The sequence below is a fragment of the Leucopleurus acutus genome (assembly GCF_964270905.1).
Source record: "Leucopleurus acutus genome assembly, chromosome: 16".
NCBI lineage: Eukaryota > Metazoa > Chordata > Mammalia > Artiodactyla > Delphinidae > Leucopleurus > Leucopleurus acutus.
The window spans coordinates 21,328,249-21,347,249 of NC_139158.1; the positions used below are offsets into that span (position 1 = coordinate 21,328,249).

At 41.0% G+C, this 19,001-nt stretch overlaps 1 protein-coding gene across 6 annotated transcripts in view; it reads right to left on the reverse strand.

The window, feature by feature from the left end:
- Nucleotides 1-5,068, reverse strand: part of METTL9 (methyltransferase 9, His-X-His N1(pi)-histidine) — a 45,522-nt gene extending 40,454 nt beyond the window's left edge. For 4 of the 6 annotated variants that reach the window (XM_082858040.1, XM_082858039.1, XM_082858043.1 and 1 more), the window contains exon 1: nt 2,672-3,069. In XM_082858040.1, coding sequence (XP_082714166.1) covers nt 2,672-2,839 — 168 coding nt within the window. In that variant the 5' untranslated portion in view covers nt 2,840-3,069. Of the gene's footprint in view, nt 1-2,671; nt 3,070-4,998 lie in introns of those variants that run through there. The other 2 variants (XM_082858042.1, XM_082858041.1) reach the window with 1 other exon arrangement.
- Nucleotides 5,069-19,001: the final 13,933 nt, after the last annotated feature.

A 19,001-nucleotide genomic window follows, 5' to 3' on the forward strand; every position in this document is an offset into this window, starting at 1 on the left:
TATTTTTAAAGAACAAACATTGCCCAAGGTCTGTCTTAAACACAGAATCTACCACCATAACTTCTTAATCAAAATAACCATAAGGAGGGCTTCCCTGGTAGCGCAGTGGTTGAGAGTCCGCCTGCCGATGCAGGGGACACGGGTTCATGCCCCAGTCCGGGAAGATCCCGTGAGCCACGGCCACTGAGCCTGCACGTCCGGAGCCTGTGCTCCGCAACTGGAGAGGCCAAAACAGTGAGAGGCCCGCGTACCACAAAAAAAATAAATAAAATTTAAAAAAAAAAACTTAAAAAAAAAAAACAATAACCATAAGGAAAACTTGTGCTAAGTATGGTTCAATCAAATCCATAACCCCACTTTCATGCAACTGCAAAAGAACCAGATGTGGCTGGCTATGGAAGCCACATACCCAAATGAACACCAGAAGACCCAGTATGGACTATTAATTTGAAGGGAGGAAAAGCATTTAGGGTTAAGTTACTTCACAAGCAACTAAGTTTATAAGGCAAACCCAGGATCCTGAAATATAAAGCAGGTAACAAATCATCAACTCAGCCACGTTGCAGAGAGAACAGTCTCCTATTTCACTGTGGTTTCTATACATGTTTCTTTTGTTCATTTTAATCTTTATTCATGGACAATATTTTCATAATGTGCATGTATCAACTCAAAATAATGTCTGGATTGATTGTTCTAAGGAAAAGAGCCAATCTCCCCCTGCCCACCTAATATTCAGAAACCACCAGATTAGTCTTCAGAGAAATTAGTTGCCAAGCTGTCAGGTGCAACTGGTTAGAACACACACATGTACACACATACTTTAGTATCTCAGAAGCCTAATGAAGTAAATGAGGTATTAGTTTTCCTTAGAACCTGGCAGATTCAACTTGATAAAGGTACACAATTAGAAGACATTCAGAGATATCTTGTTAGGACATATTCTGAGACTATGTCTACAGCTATAATTCTACCTAGGCCCCATAAAAATCAAGTTACTTAAACAGTCTTTCAGTTTTATAATATGTCTATTTCTTTTTTGAGCACTGAAAACATCAAGTGTACTGCAGTAGAGGTAATCACAAGCGTTGTAATAAACACCTACAGCCAAGAGACTCTACCATAATTCCATGTCAATGGAAATAAGCCTCCTTTTTATCCTACCCAGAAACTTATTTCTACCAGCTGTTAAAAAGGACATTTCTATTCATTGTTTTACACCATTATCCATGTTCCTTACAGATATATGACATTTTGGTAACTACATTATCACTACAGTACAACTCTAAAACTGACTGATCAATCTGTAGCAAACAATGTGGTTTACAAGTTAAGATCACCGACTAACTTTATGTGCACTCCTAACAATATCATAGCAGTGATTACCTAACAAAGTGCAATAGCTGTGGGATTATAAATTTTAAAAAATTTTATGGAAATTTATGATTTCCTTTAAAAATAGAAAAAGGCCACTATAAATATTTTTTTAAGAAAAACTAAATACTACTTCTCTGAATGAATAGCCTTATCTCCTTAGATAATTCTTTAGTTTCATTAGAACACATGAAATCAACTTCGGTGTAAACTCTGAACACCTGGCATAACAAGAAAAATGACATAGGAAAATGAGAAAACTATGAAAATTATGAGACACAAGATGGGAAGTAATTAGCTACTGCTCTCTGGGAAGGCAAAATGTACTACAAATGCTAGCTATTATAAACGAACACTCTGGCAGAGTTCAAAAGCCTCCTTGCAATAGTCATGTTAACCGCCAACTACATTACGGTCAAATATGAAATATCTCACTCTTAATACTACAAATGCACATATTTAAGCGGCACAAAACTAAGCTAATGAAAAGACTACCCAACGAGCCACACCGCCATCGTTCACAGTGCACAACTACAACTTTTTAAAGAATTCACTCCTGCCCAGTTCTAATAACCCTTCCAGTAGAAGCTTACATCATCTTTCTTATTATCACATCTCTGCAGTCAGATACCAAAATCAAAGTTTAAAGGCGATCTCTCTTTAGTAGCAGGGGAAGGTTCGATAGGATGGGAGTGACGACCTGTCAAACACATTTTTAAGTGCTTAGGGAAAATGTCACCGGAACGAGCCCAGAGAGTTAAATGGCTCACGAAGCACGGTTAAATTTCTTTATGACCTTTTGTACGTTCAGAAATTCAACCAGGCAAAAAGAGGCACCGGCTTTTCGGTGTGATTCTCGGAGCTGATGAAGGTTGTCCGGGATAATGGGTTTGGTCCGATCATCTAGCTCTCAGGCCCCGGTGTCAGATGGGTCCCAGTCGCCACGCGCCGACCCCAAAGTTCCTCCGTCCCGCCGCCGGGAGCGGACGCCGAGGTGGCGGAGCGCCTGCAATCACCGCCGGGGACCCAGGAACAATGCGTGGCTCCGGGCCGCGCACGCCGGGGCCGGGGAGGGATAGGGGAGGCCGTCCTCCGCCCGCGCCGCGGAACAAAAGGAGTCGCCGGGCCGGGACCGAGCGCCCGGCCGGGAAGACGGGGGGAAACTTTGTGAGAGGCCGGGGCGGCGGGGCGAGGCCCGGGGGGGGCCTCTCGCCGCGACGCCCCGCACAATAGCCAGGCTGAGCGCGGGAAGGTCGGCCGCCACGGCCCCGCCCCGCCGGGCCCGGGTTCGGCCCAGTACCTGGTGGTTCTCCTTCCTGCCGCCCGCGGCGGCCGCCGCCGGCCCGCCGGGGCCGCTCGTCATGTTCACGTACAGGGAGCGGGTGAGCGGGCTCCGCAGGGTCCACATCCTCTGCGCCAGCCACACGGACGCCAGGCTCAGACACAGCCAGCCCGCGAGCAGTCTCATCGGGGGCCGCGGCCACTCGCTCGGATCACCGCCGGCGCCGGGGCAAGGAGGAGGACGCGCCACCGCCTCCAGCCGCCGCCGCCGCCGCCGCCGCCGCCCAGGATCGAGCCATCGCGCCCAACTCGCCCATCCAGCCCCTTCAGGGCCGAAGCGGGGGATGGGGAGGAGCGGGCGGCGCGCAGCCTTCCCGCCTCCCCCGTCCTCTCCGCCCCCGGAACGCCGCCGCCGCCGGCTCCAGTTTCCAGCCGGAGCACATACGCACGGCTGCGGCGCGTTCTCTCCGAAGCGCGCTCCCTCCTCCCAATGAGCGGGCCGGCCAGGAGGTGGGACAAAGGGAGCGCGCATCCGCGTGGCGCGCGTCCCCGCCTCCCGTTTGGTCGCGGCTCCTTATCATGGCGGAAACGATTTTAAGACTTTTGGGCCAGGGGAGATAATTTCCAAGGCGGTACCTGAAGCCTCCCCGTCCCTCCAAGGTAGTGTCCGCGGTTCTTCTGGTCTTTCCTCGCCTTAGTCTTTGCCTCTGGGCCCCTCATTCACGCCGCCCCCCCGGAGGGACTTTCACCAGGTTGTGCAGATTGACCCGGGGGTGACCCTCATCCCTTTCGTACTTTCGGACACTTGGACCAAGTCCTTGCCAGAGATGGAGACTGCCATTTCTTAACTGTTATTTGCTGAGCTGCGTGGCTTCCTATTTACATTTAGAGCCGACCAGCCAGACCCCCACCCCAAGGACCTCCACCCTGCTTCACAGGAGCTGCAAAGCGGACAGGAATCTAGGGGGGAAAAGTTACCACCAATCCCTCCCCACCTCCCCGCCCAGTTCCCCAAGCCTGGCAGGTTGCTGGCTCCCTGTTTCTAAGAGGCATCGGGGAAAGCTCTGCCTTTGTTGGAAGTTGCTGCAGCTGGGGCACCTGCAAGTAATGTTTTGGTGTGTTGATGACCCTGTCCAAGAATGAAGACCCCAAATTAGAGTCCCTGGCTGCTTGTTTCCTTGAACTAACAAACGGAAGTTGGACCCAGCACTCTTAAAGCCAAGTAAGGTTTGGGAGCAGTATTTACCCAAATGTTTCTTTGATCATTTATAGAACGGGAAGACCTAGCAGTGTTTCAAAACTGAAAGGTTACACTGTGTTCCTGTGTCTGAAGTTCTTCCTGCTGCCACCAAAGCTACAACTAAGGAGTAACATATTTCATGGGTCCTCTAGCTTCACACCTTCCTAGGCTTGTTTAGAAACTGCTTTTAACTTCACTAGAAATAATGTAATACACTGTATTTTAGTTCAAAACAAAAGAAACCTTTCTGTTAACTCCATTAGTGCACTTCAGAGACTGTTATTTAATAGCGTCGTGGTGATCCACTGCTGAGGAACAAAACTGTTGCTTATCCACAAACATTTTTATTAGCTTCTAAGACTCTCAGCTTGGCACCTTTCGCTGACAGGGGCATCTTGTTGCCTAATGTAACACAGGCTATAACAAACAAACAAACAAACAAACAAAAAGGCAGGGAGGGGAAAGGGGAAGGGTACTTTGTGTTCTGTTTCCAGTATATTCCCTGACTTCTCCCTGCCAAACCCCAAAGAGCCTGCACCTTACTAAATCTAGTTCAAACCTCTAGTGGTCCTGACCCAAATCATCAAAAAGGAACTATAGTAACAAGCTCAGATAATTCAGTTTGTTTGCCATGTCACCTCTCTCCACTGTCTCTTGGGATCAGTGTCACAGATAAAGCAGCTCTGTGCCAAAGAAAGCCTTCATCTTTTTAGAGGGGGTGAGTGGGGTGGGGGAGTGTAAAAGCAGCGTGAACATATAAAATTACATATTTCATTTCTGCAAACAGAGGAGACCAAAAGATAAGCCCGGCAACTATAGAGTAAGCCTGATGAGCTGAGAAGAAGCAACTAGGTGGCTGCTGTCGTCTAAAGGGTTTGGGGTCAGTTGACCACCACGAAGCCTAGCATCTCAAAGGAGCAGACTTTCACTTTAGACCTGAGCAGGCGGCCTGGAAAAATAAATCACTCACGCATTTAAAATACTCCATAATCATCACAAAATATTCAAGTACATGTTATTTACTCTTAGCAAGCACAGGAAGAAACCAAAGCACAGCGTGAACAAATGACGTGCCTAAAGGTAGCAGAACAAATTCAATAGCAGACCTTTTCATAGAACCCGGTATCCCAGCTTGTCGTCCTTTGATCCATCTAAGAAGCCTTGCTGTCTCTCTCTCTTCTCAGAGAGCCTCCTGAATTACAAATGAGGAGGAAGGAAAACAGCAAGAGTAAATATACTAAGCAGAAGTTCAGATTGCCCTTGGGGACTGCCCCCTTCCTTCATCTACTAGAATGTCACTACTGTATATTAAAACCTCAGTTATCCATCACAGAGAGGGGAAGAGGCACAGATAACACAAAAAGCCAAATAGCAGCCAGTATTCTTTGTAATGTGGCTTTGAAATGCAGTGATATTCAAAAGCTGGGCTGTGCTCAGTGCCCTCCTGACCAGGGCTCAGGTGTGTAGCTTGGGTCACATCTCTGTGCACAGGCCCAAAATCTTGACTTTCCTATCTAGAACTCTAGGCAGAGCACTTTTTGTTGTAACTGTTCTTATCAGCTACAAATTACGACACCGTCATGTTCTCTTTTCAATTACAAAGAGAACCTATATAGAGAGAGAGCTGGATCTGTAGAGGACACAGAATGTGCCATCACTGTTGTTCATTGTCATCTCTTTGAAGAGGTAATGGACTCAAAAGAACTCATATAATCACGTATTTTCACGGACTTAGATTCTTTTTATGCTTCTTCATATTTTGTAGAGTGTCAGAGAAAGGTGCAAGTTTTCCCCAGTGTATTCAATAGATGTTCCTTGTGGTTATTAAGCAATGAGCACCTCTAAAACATAAAACTAGTAAATATATTCAACAATTATTTTTAATTAGTAAATGTAAGGAAGGGATTTTTATCTGAACTTGGTTGATATAATCTCAGGCACATGCAATGACATCACTATGGTTACTGATAAAGTCTAAGCTAAGGTGAAACTGCAAATAGGTTTAAAAAATAAAATAAAATAAAATAAAATAAAATAAATGGCAGGGGCTTCCCTGGTGGCGCAGTGGTTGAGAGTCCGCCTGCCGATGCAGGGGACGCGGGTTCGTGCCCCGGTCCGGGAAGATCCCACATGCCGCGGAGTGGCTGGGCCCATGAGCCATGGCCGCTGAGCCTGCGCGTCCGGAGCCTGTGCTCCGCAACGGGAGAGGCCACAGCAGTGAGAGGCCCGCGTACCGCAAAAAATAAAAAATGGCAGCATAAAGTAGCAGAATTGAACCAAGAGTCTGAAAACCTGGCTAGCAAATACAAATAATACAATATACTCTACTGGAAATCTCCTAATGCTACTCATTAGCATAGTGGTTTATCCTCTGAGCTCTGAAAGAGACCACCTGGGTTTGAAGCCTGGCTCTACATTTCTTGATTTTGCAATTTGAGGCAAACAACTTGACCTCTCTAGGTCTTGGTCTCCTCATCTGTAAAACGGAGGTAATAATATATAATATTATTATATTATATATTATTATATAATATATAATGTATCACATCATGGGGATGTGGTGAGGATTAAATTGTATATTCTAAATATAGAGGGCTTAGCATAGTGCCTCAACACATAGTAAGTTCTCAAAAAATGTTAATGTACTTGTCAGAGATGCCTGTCTTCTTAGTAGGAAAACCTTTCCATCTCTGATGTATGAAACTCTTCCTGGCTGGCTCATTTGCATACCTCTGGGCCAGCCACAGCATTTCACCTGCTTAGAACCTTCTGAACCCCACAGCTTCCCTCCCATGGCAATCTCATACCTGTTTCAATTTATGTCAGGAATAATATTGGAAAGACAAAGAACTACCACTTTCACATAGTCAATAAAGATTTATTGAGTACACGCAAGACATCAGGCACTGGACTAAATGGAGAGGAAAGCACAATGACTTACACAATGACTTACCCTCATACAGCTTACTGTTTAGTAGGGAGGCAGACCTGTCCAAGTAATCACAAAATGAATAGTTAATTACAGTTTGCTGAGTGCTAGAAAAGAAGTGTACATTGTTAGGAGAACTTACAGCAGAGACCTGACCTCAGTGGGGGGCGGGGGCAGGGGGGCGGTTCAGGAAAATCTGTCCTGAGGAAGTATTGCTTTGTGGGCTTCATTTTGATATCTCCTTGCTAAGCTTGAGAGCTTCCAAGTTGCCCAAGTTCCTCTGGACTACAGGTGCACCCAGTAATTATGGGAGAAAATATGGGGTACCCCTGAGAGCCTTCTGGGCTGTGAGGAATCACGGTGGGCCACCTATGTACTTAATGTTGTCCATGTACGCAACTGCTTCTAGGATCTCTAAAAGAAATTTGCACATATAATAGTTTGATCCACTTAAAGGAATATATGGTTTTTTAATATATATTTCTATACATATATTCTATATTTCAAGGTCTTCCTAGTAGTAGGTCTGAGTCAGAGCTCTGATAAAAGAGAAGGCTGTTGTTTTCATTCACTTTCTAGGGCATTTTCAAAGGTCCAAGATCTTTCATCTTGTTTTAAGTATATTTTCAAAACATCCCTATCCTTGGCCTCTTAATTGCTGCCTCCTGCATGTATGTGGGTTTGGTCCTGTGAATGGCTGCTTCCTCTCCACCCCAGCTCACCATGTAACTTCATGGCACTGTGTTTTCATATACTTATTTTGAAACTATAAAGCCTTCTTATTTTGTGACTCTACAACTTTCCAACGTATGGTTTATATGAAGTACATGAAAAAAAATTGCATGGTATGATGAGAAAGCCTTTAACACTTAAAATCTAAATATTTTATGGTAGACAAAGCATGTATGTGTGTACATAAACATAAGTATCTTAAATAGTTTGTACAACATACCACAGAACCACATCCCTGCTGGCATGAGAGAAGACCACTATTTTATCTTTGCACAACCACAAACTGGTCTGAAAATGAGGAAGAGTACTTTTATGAAAGAGAATACTTGAGCAATCAATCAACCTGAAAATCAGACAGAATTAACTCCCTTCTCTGCTGAAAACTGTGATCGATTTTTTAATAGCTACAACTAATGCGAGTTTGTTTTGCAACTTAGCCTGGGATCTTCCTTAAACTTACTGTGTGCATGAATCATTAAATCCAGGGGAAATGCATTGGTTATTAGATAACCAAAACCTTAGATTGTGAGAACTCTGCAGTTGTTCCATACAGTTTCCTAAAATTGACAAAGTACTGAAACCAGCTATGAAGCCGTTTTACAATAGAAGCTTTATTTCCAAGTTCATTAGATTTCTATGCTCAAGTCTTTCCAAAAAAGTTTTAGATATGACGGCGCAGGCATCAGAGGCCAGAAGCCTTTCCTCCACCACAGAGACTTTTGTTCTTAGCCAACAGAACTCAGATCCCACCTTCCCCTCATGCCTCCCACTCCAGCCCTGGGGACGTGGGTCAGGAAAGCCAGCTTTGCTCAGGAACCTCACTAAAGTGAAGTTTGGTATTTGTGAATGTAGAACAGGCTGTTCTCCCTCCAGGAATGGTCCATTTTATAACCAGAACTATAAATGATATTGGAGCCAAATTTGATGCTTTTCAGATATCTTACAGTTTAAACAAATTGTCTTAGGTTAGTTATATGCACTTTTTTTGCTTTCGTAAGGAGACATATTTACAGATCATTTTTACCACATCTACAGTGCTCATCATGATTATTCAATAGAATAAGTCTCAGGAAAATAAATATAAGTTACTCCTGTAGGGTTTGATAGTACAATGGATTCATTTTTAGAACCTTCAACCCCCTGTTTGATTCATGGACTGGAATTTCTCCACTATTGTCTATAAATAGCAGCCCATGTCTATAAATACATGGGCGTATTTTCATCTTGACACATGGTAACACATCATATTTGAGGACATCTAACATTTGTTAGCTCTTTTATCCAGGTTGGAACTTATGTCTGTTTGGACACAAGCATCAGGAATAAATTATATTTTTGACATATATGTTTAAGGATGTTTCAAGAAAAAAACTTTGTCAGGTTTTTTTGACATGGTAGGTGGTACATGGAGTCAATCATAAAATTGCCTTCAAAAAAATTCTGGAACTAAGGAAATAAAATTGCTGAGAATCACACTTTTTGAAGCATGTACATAATGGATTAGAGCAAAGAGATGAAAAGTCATCTTTAAAATAAGGCAGGTCCCCAAGACAAGACTTGACTAAAAATTGACTGAAGGAAGGTAATAACATATTTTAGAATTAACAGCTCGTGTGAGTGGAAGGCGGGGAGGATTGGGTCAGCCTTAGGAAATGGAAAGGCAGACTGATTTCACAGTGGATCTCCACCACAAGCCCAGGAGACCAAAGCCTGGTCCATTTTGCTCAATGCAGCAGGTGCTTCTCTGTATGGATGGAGATGGGTGCATCCATTTTATCAAGTGCCATGACATCATCCCTTAACGTTATCCTGAATCGCCATGTCCCTCATTCTATGCCCACCATATCCCTTATATAGGATAAGGGATAGTGGGGGAACATAACCATTTGTCCCATGGATAGTTTAGTGTCTCAGTATAGATTAAGATAGGGTTTTTTTTTTTTTTGCATTGGTCTGTGAGTTTGATCCATGCTACTGTGCCTGTGAGAGATGATTCCATTCTCAATGTACCAACATATTGTTTCTATACCAAAAAACCCTCAGACTATAATTAATTTACCTACATTATACTCCTTATGGGAATGGTGATGACCAGCCAGCCTTCCCTCATCCAACAGGTATCAGGCCTCACTTGCCTGAAACATGCAATGTATAGGAATGAGGCTTTCTCATATGCCTGTGGTTCTTATTCAAGGTCTCTTCTGTCCCACCACACTCTCCCAGTCCCTGTCCCCATATCAGTTAATCCAGCCCTCATCTTTATCATCAAAAACAGGTTGAACATTTATACCAGGAGGCAGGAAACTCAAATTCTAGTTACAATCCTGATATTTTCCATGTGACCTTGGAAAATCACATAACCTTAATCATTTTGTCTGCAAAAATGGAAATTAATAAAGACCACCTGTACATAAAGTCATGGACCTGGATCAGAGACTCTTAAAGTCTCTTCCAGTTACAGGGTCTGTTCCTTTACCTGCTTACTTTCTTTTGTGAATTATAAATTCTGTGGATTTTCCCCAAAGGCTAATATAAACGTATCTGTACTTACATAGTACACAAGAGAAGTGGTATAATTTTCCCACACACTTTAAAAACAAATCTCATAAATTCAGAGTTCATAACACTCCATAAGGTAAATGGGAAATGATTTACTGCAAAATAGTACATACCTGCAACAAAGTGTATAAGTGGAGACATTGTTTTGAGAGTTATGTGCTTGACAAATTGTCAGCTCCTTATGATCTGACACCAAAATCCTTGCATTTCTTACTCCCGCAGCCCATATTCATCACCCTCTCCTTTACCTTCCCCTGCTATTTCATTGTGTGAGGCTTGCCTAGTCCCCTGAGAAATACCTGGAGGAAAAGTACTCTAGAAATGAAAATAGATGTATTTCTACCACATGAAGTTCTCAGTCTGGACCACAGCTTCACTCTTCAAGAAAAAGAACCTTCCATGAGGGAAGAATTATCAGTATGTCAACCAAATGAAGATATTTCTGAAACGTGATAATAAAGTTCAAAGGATAAAACCAAAAAAGAAAAAAAGAAAGAAAAAGAGCTTCCTACAACAGCACTGCAGGACTATCACACATGCAACTAACAACAAGGACAGCATGTACTAGGTGCCAGACATTGTGCTAACACTGTTAATCCTCACTACAATCTAACAAGGTTGAGAATACTGTTATCAATTTTTTTTTTTTAACAGAGAAAGAGTCTAAGGCACAGAAAGCTTCCACTGCACAGCAGATGAGTGGTTGAAGCATGACTTTAGACCAGGCAGTCTGATTTCAGAACCCACATTCTTCACACAAAGCTCTACTGCCTCCTGGTGTTTATTAACAGTCCTTGGACCACAAGCATTAGAATCCCCAGTGATGTTGGTTAAATGCAGTTCCTTGGGCCATCCCATGTGGGCTGATTCAGAATCCTGCTGTAAATAGGCAGTTTGCAACATGGCTCACCAGGGAGAAGATAGAGACAAGGTCCTCAGCAAAGCAATATGTACTTTAATTAAAAGCATTCAAAAGTCATGAAATTATTTTTTAATGAAGCAATTAATTTTTAAGTGTGCAGATAACCTAAAAAAAGAAAATGACATTTCAAAATAGCAAGTCAAATGGCATTTGTATAATCACTTCAGGACAGCCTTCCAAAAATAAAATGAAAGCAAATTCTGTGGTCTGTAAATTTTTTCAAGTCAGGTAATTCACCCTATGTAGTGTACAATTTATGAGTTTTGACAAATGCATAAAACTGTGTAACCACCGCTACAATTAAAATACAGAGTATTTCCATTACCTAAAAAAAATCCCTGTGTCCCCATACAGACTGAAAGTGAGGGGATGGAAAAAGATATTCCATGCAAATGGAGATCAAAAGAAAGCTGGAGTAGCAATACTCATATCAGATAAAATAGACTTTAAAATAAAGAATGTTGGGGCTTCCCTGGTGGCGCAGTGGTTGAGAGTCCGCCTGCCAATGCAGGGGACACGGGTTCATGCCCTGGTCCGGGAAGATCCCACATGCCGTGGAGCGGCTGGGCCCCTGAGCCATGGCTGCTGAGCCTGCATGTCCGGAGCCTGTGCTCCGGAACGGGAGAGGCCACAAGAGTGAGAGGCCTGCATACCGCACAAAAAAATAAAGAAAGAAAGAAAGTTACAAGAGATAAGGAAGGACACCACATAGTGATCAAGGGATCAATCCAAGAAGAAGATATAACAATTATAAATATATATGCACCCAACATAGGAGCACCTCAATACATAAGGCAAATGCTAATAGCTATAAAAAAGGAAATTGACAGTAATGCAATAATAGTGGGGAACTTTAACACCTCTTTTACACCAATGGACAGACCATCCAGACAGAAAATTAATAAGGAAGGACAAGCTTTAAATGACACAACAGACCAGATAGATTTAATTGATATTTATAGGACATTCCATCCAAAAACAGCAGATTACACTTTCTTCTCAAGTGCACACGGAACATTCTCCAGGATAGATCACATCTTGGGTCACAAATCCAGCCTCAATAAATTTACAAAAATTGAAATCATATCAAGCATCTTTTCCAACCACAACACTATGAGATTAGAAATCAATTACAGGGAAAAAAAGGTAAAAAACACAAACACATGGAGGCTAAACAATACATTACTAAATAACCAAGAGATCACTGAAAAAAATCAAAGAGGAAATCAAAAAATACCTAGAGACAAATGACAACAAAAACACCACAATCCAAAACCTATGGGATGCAGCAAAAGCAGTTCTAAGAGGGAAGTTTATAGCAATACAATCCTACCTTAAGACACAAGAAAAATTCCAAATAAACAACCTAAACTTACACCTAAAGGAACTAGAGAAAGAAGAACAAACAAGACCCAAAGTTAGTAGAAGGAAAGAAATCATAAAGATCAGAGCAGAAGTAAATGAAATAGAAACAAAGGAAACAATAGCAAAGATCAATAAAACTAAAAGGTGGTTCTTTGAGAAGATAAACAAAATTGATAACCTTTAGCCAGATTCATCAAGAAAAAGAGGGAGAGGACTCAATAAAATTAGAAATGAAAAAGGAGAAGTTACAACGGACACCGCAGAAATACAAAGCATCCTAAGAGACTACTACAAGCGATGCTATGCCAATAAAATGGACAATCTGGAAGAAAGGGACAAATTCTTAGAAAGGTGTAACCTTCCAAGACTGAACCAGGAAGAAATAGAAAATATGAACAGACCAATCACAAGTAATGAAATTGAAACTGTGATTAAAAATCTTCCAACAAACAAAAGTCCAGGACCAGATGGCTTCACAGGTGAAGTCTATCAAATATTTAGAGAAGAGCTAACAGCCATCCTTCTCAAACTCTTCCAAAGAAATGCAGAGGAAGGAACACTCCCAAACTCATTCTATGAGGCCACCATCACCCTGATTCCAAAACCAGACAGAGATAATACAAAAACAGAAAATTACAGACCAATATCACTGATGAATGTAGATGCAAAAATCCTCAACAAAATACTAGCAAACAGAATCCAACAGCACATTAAAAGGATCATACACCATGAGCAAGTGGGATTTATCCCAGGGATGCAAGGATTCATCAATATATGCAAATCAATCAATGTGATACACGATATTAACAATTTAACAAATAAAAACCATATGACCATCTCAGTAGATGCAGAAAAAGCTTCTGACAAAATTCAACACCAATTTATGATAAAAACTCTCCAGAAAGTGGGCATAGAGGGAACCTACCTCAACATAATAAAGGCCATATGCAACAAACCCACAGTGAACATCATTCTCAATGGTGAAAAACAGTAAGCATTTCCACTAAGATCAGGAACAAGACAAGGATGTCCATCCACTCTCGCCACTCTTATTCAACATAGTTTTGGAAGTCCTAACCATGGCAATCAGAGAAGAAAAAGAAATAAAAGGAATACAAATTGGAAAAGAAGAAGTAAAACTGTCACTGTTTACAGATGACATAATACTATACATAGATAATCCTAAAGATGCCACCAGAAAACTACTACAGCTAATCAATGAATCTGGTAAAGTTGCAGGATACAAAATTAATGCACAGAAATCTCTTGCATTCCTATACAATAGCAACAAAAGAACAGAAGGAGAAATTAAGGAAACAATCCCATTCACCACTGCAACAAAAAGTATAAAATACCTAGGAATAAACCTATCTAAGGAGGTAAAAGACCTGTACTCAGAAAACTATAAGACACTGTTGACAGAAATCAAAGATGACACAAACAGATGGAGAAATATACCATGTTCGTGGATTGAAGAATCAGTATTGTGAAAATGACTATACTACCCAAAGCAATCTACAGATTCAATGCAATCCCTATCAAATTACCAATGGTATTTTTTACAGAACTAGAACAAAAAAATCTTAAAATTTGTATGGAGACACAAAAGACCCCAAATAGTGAAACCAATCTTGAGAGGAGAAAACAGAGCTGGAAGAATCAGACTCTCTGACTTCAGACTATACTACAAAGCTACAGTAATCAAGACAATATGGTACTGGCACAAAAACAGTAATATAGATCAATGGAACAGAAGGAAAGCCCAGAGATAAACCCATGCACCTATGGTCCACTAATCTATGACAAAGGAGACAAGGATATACAATGGAGAAAATACACCCTCTTCAATAAATGGTGCTGGGAAAACTGGACAGCTACGTGTAAAACAATGAAATTAGAACACTCCCTAACACCATACACAAAAATAAACTCAAAATGGATTAAAGACCTAAATGTAAGACCAGACACTATAAAACTCTTAGAGGAAAACATAGGAAGAACACCTTTTGACATAAGTCACAGCAAGATCTTTTTGACGCACCTCCTAGAGTAATGGAAATAAAAACCAAAATAAATAAATGGGACCTAATAAAACTTAAAAGCTTTTGCACAGCAAAGGAAACTACAAACAAGACGAAAAGACAACCCTCAGAATGGGAGAAAATATTTACAAACGAATCAAAGGACAAAGGAGTAATCTCCAAAATATGTAAACATCTCATGCAGCTCAATATTAAAAAGACAAGCAACACAATCAAAAAATGGGCAGAAGACCTAAATAGACATTTCTCCAAAGAAAACATACAGATGGCCAAAAGGCACATGAAAAGTTGCTCAACATCACTAATTATTAGAGAAATGCAAATCAAAACTACAATGAGGTATCACCTCACAATGGTCAGAATGCCCATCATCAAAAAAATCTACAAACAATAAATGCTGGAGAGGGTGTGGAGAAAAGGGAACCCTCTTGCACTGTTGGTGGGAATGTAAATTGATACAGCCACTATGGAGAACAGTATGGAGGTTCCTTGGAAAACTAAAAAGAGAACTACCATATGACCCAGCAATCCCACGACTGGGCATATATCCAGAGAAAAACATAATTCAGAAAAACACATGCAGCCCAATGTTCATTGCAACAGTATTTACAATAGCCAGGTCATGGAAGCAACCTAAATGTCCATCAACAGACAAATGGATAAAGAAGATGTGGTACATATATAGAATGGAATATTACTCAGCCATAAAAAGGAATGAAATTGGGTCATTTGTAGAAACATGGATGGACCTAGAGACTGTCATACAGAGTGAAGTAGGTCAGAAAGAGAAAACCAAATATCATATATTAATGCATATATGTGGAATCTAGAAAAATGGTACCGATGAACTGGTTTGCCAGGCGGAAATAGAGACACAGATGTAGATAACAAACGTATGGACACAAAGCGGGAAAAGCAGGGTGGGTGTGGTGGTGGTGGGATGAATTGGGAGATTGGGATTGACATGTATACACTAATATGTATAAAATAGATAACTAATAAGAACCTGCTGTATAAAAATAAATTAATTAATTAAATTAAATTTTTAAAAAAATCCCTGTGTCCCTTTGTAGTCAACCCGTCTCCCCAACCTTCAGGCCCTGGCAACCACTAATGTGTTTGCTGCCCTGATAGTTTTGCCTTTTCCAGAATATCAGATAAATGGAATCATACAGTAGATAACCTTTGTCTGGCTTCTTCCACTTAGCATAATGCATTTGACATTCATTCATGCTGTTGTTGGTATTAGTAGTATCTCTTTTTTATTGACGTGTAGCATCCCACAGTGTAGATGTACCGCACTTTGCTTACCAGTTAACAAACCGAAGGACATTTGAGTTGTTTCCAGTTGGGGGAGGGGTAATTATGAATAAAGCCACAATCAAATGTGTACATATTTGGGGTGAACATAGTTTTTGTTTCTCCTGGGCAAACAGCTAGCAGTGGGAATTCTGCATTGTATGTCAAGGGTATATTTAATTTTATAGGAAGCTGCTAAAACTGTTTTCCAAAGCAGCTGTACCATTTTAATTCTTACCAGAAAGGCATAAGAGTTCTGGGTGTTCCACAACCCTGTCAGCATGTGTATAGCATTATTCGCTTTTTTACAAAAATTCTATTCATTGGCGGGTTTTTTTGGCCACACCACACAGCTTGCACGATCCTAGTTCCTTGGAACCCCGGGCCCACAGCAATGAAAGGGTGGAGTCCTAACCACTGGACTGCCAGGGAATTCCTGTATTATTAGGTTTTATTTTAACCATTCTAATGGTTATGTAGCGATATCTCATTGGTTTTTTTTTTTAAGATTTTTTTTTTCTTTATTTTCTTTATTTTTGGCTGCCTCGGGTCTTAGTTCCAGCACACGGGATCTTCGCTGTGGTGCACGGGCTTCTTTCTAGTTGTGGCGTGTGGGTTTTCTCTCTCTAGTTGTGGCACGCAGGCTCCAGGGCACGTAGGTTCTGTAGTTTGTGGTAGGCGGGCTCTCTAGTTGAGACGCATGAACTCAGTAGTTGTGGCGCGTGGGCTTAGTTGCCCCGCGGCATGTGGGATCTTCGTTCCCTAACCAGGGATCAAACCCGCGTCCCCTGAATTGGAAGGCGGATTCTTTACCACTGGACCACCAGGGAAGTCCCTATCTCACTGGTGTTTTTTTTTTTTTTTTTTTTTTTTTTTTTAAGTACGCGGGCCTCTCAGTGTTGTAGCCTCTCCCATTGCGGAGCACAGGCTCCGGACGCGCAGGCTCAGCGGCCATGGCTTACGGGCCCAGCCGCATTTTCCTAATGACCAAAAATGTTAAACATCTTTTCATGTACTTTTATACTATCTGTATGTCTTCTTTGGTGGAATGTCCAAGTATTCATCCATTTCTTTTATTAGGTTGCTTGTTATCTTTTCATTAGTTGTGAGAGTTCTTTATTATTCTACCTGCAAGTCCTTTATCAAAGTTGAATTTTGCAAATAGTTTTTTCCCAGTCTGTGGCCTTACCTTTTCATTTTCTTAACAGTGTCTTTCAATGATAAGTTTTAATTTTTTTCAGATTTGTTGAGGTGTGATGAACAAGTAAAACTTGTATATATTTTGGGTTGTACAATGTGATTTTTAAAGGTATACAATGAGATGATTTAATATACACATACATTGTGAAACATTTACCATAATCAAGTTAAATAACACATCCGTCACCTCACATTGTTACCAATACAGTATTATTAACTACAGTCACCATGCTGTACATTAGATCCCCAGAACTTATTCATCTTATAATTGAAAGTTTGTACCCAACCCTCCCCACTCCTATCCACTGGCAACCACTGTTCCAACCTCTGGTTCTATGAGTTCAACTTTTTTAGATTCCACATACAGTTGAGATCATAGAGTGTTTGTCTTTCCGTTTCTGGCTTACTTTACTTAGTATAATGTCCTCCAGGCTCATCTGTGTTGTCACAAATGGCAGGATTTCCTTCTTTTTTATAGCTGAATAATATTCCTGTGTGTGTGTATACATGCGTGTAAAATCCCATTTACTTTTTTCTTCCCATTTTATTGTGATATAATTGACATACAGCATTGTATAAGTTTAAGGTATACAGCATAATGATTTGACTTACATATATCATGAAATCATGACCACAGTAAGTTTAGTGAACATCCATCACCTCGTATAGACACAAAATTAAAGAAATGGAAAAAATTTTTTCCTTGTGATGAGAACTCTTATGGTTTACTCTCAACTTTCATATATAATGTACAGGAGTGTTAGGTTTATCATGTTATACATTACATCCCTTGTATTTATCTTACAACTAGAAGTCTGTACCTTTTGACCACCTTCATCCAATTCCTCTTCCCCCCACACCCCACCTCTGATAACCACAAATTTGATCACATTTTCCCTAAGGTTGTTGTTTTTGAAGTATACTCGATATACAACACTATGTTAGTTCCTGGTACACAACATAGTGATTCGATATTTCTGTACATTTCAAAATGATCACCAAGATAAGTCTAGTTACCATCTGTCACTATACAAAGATGTTACATAATTATTGACTCACATTCCAAACACTACATTTCCCACTCATGACTCATTTATTTTGTAACTGAAAGTTTATACCTTTTAATCTCTTTCACCTACTTCTCTCCTCTCCCACCCCCACAAACTGTGTGTTCTCTGTATCTATGACTCTGTTTTTGTTTAGTTATGTTTACTTGTTTTTTTTAGATTCCACATCTAAGTTAAGTCATACAGTATTTGTCTTTCTCTGTCTGACTTATTTCACTTAGCCTAATACCATCTAGGTCCATTCATGTTGTCACAAATGGCAAGATTTCATTCTTTCTATGGCTGATTAATATTCCATCAGACACACACACATACACACGCACACACCACATCTTCTTTATCCATTCATCTATTTATGGGCTCTTAGGGTGCTTCCATATCATAGCTATTGTAAATAATGCTGCAATGAACATAGGGGTGCATATATCTTTTCTAATTCGTGTTTTAGTTTTCTTTAGATAAATACCCAGGAGTGAACTTGCTGGATCGTATGGTAGTTCATTTTTAATTTTTTGAGGAATCTCCATACCATTTTCCATAGTGGCTGTACCAGTTTACATTCCCGCTAACAGTGCACAAGTGTTCCCTTTTCTCCACATCCTTGCCAACACTTGTTATTTATCTTCCTTTCTTCTTGTCCCCAAACAAGATTCCAAGTGGAATGTACAAGGTGAAGGTGGCCCCAAAGCCATCTGGTCTGAAGAGCTAAGGTGGAGTTGACAGAGCAAGAGGACACCACAGCTGATGGGCCAAGGACACACCTTCCTCTGAAGAAATGCTCAGAACTTGTTTTGAACTAGAAACGCCTGTGGAAAACTGGGCATGTAACTGAGGAGGACCCTATGAAGCCTGCCCAGAATAGAGCCCCCACCCATGTCCTCTGCCTGCTTTTTGTCTGCAGAAAAACTTTAGTCAAAGAATAAATTTAATCAGAGAAATGAGAAAAAAAATGAGAAACAGTCAAGCAAGGCAAAATAATAATACTTTAGCTATT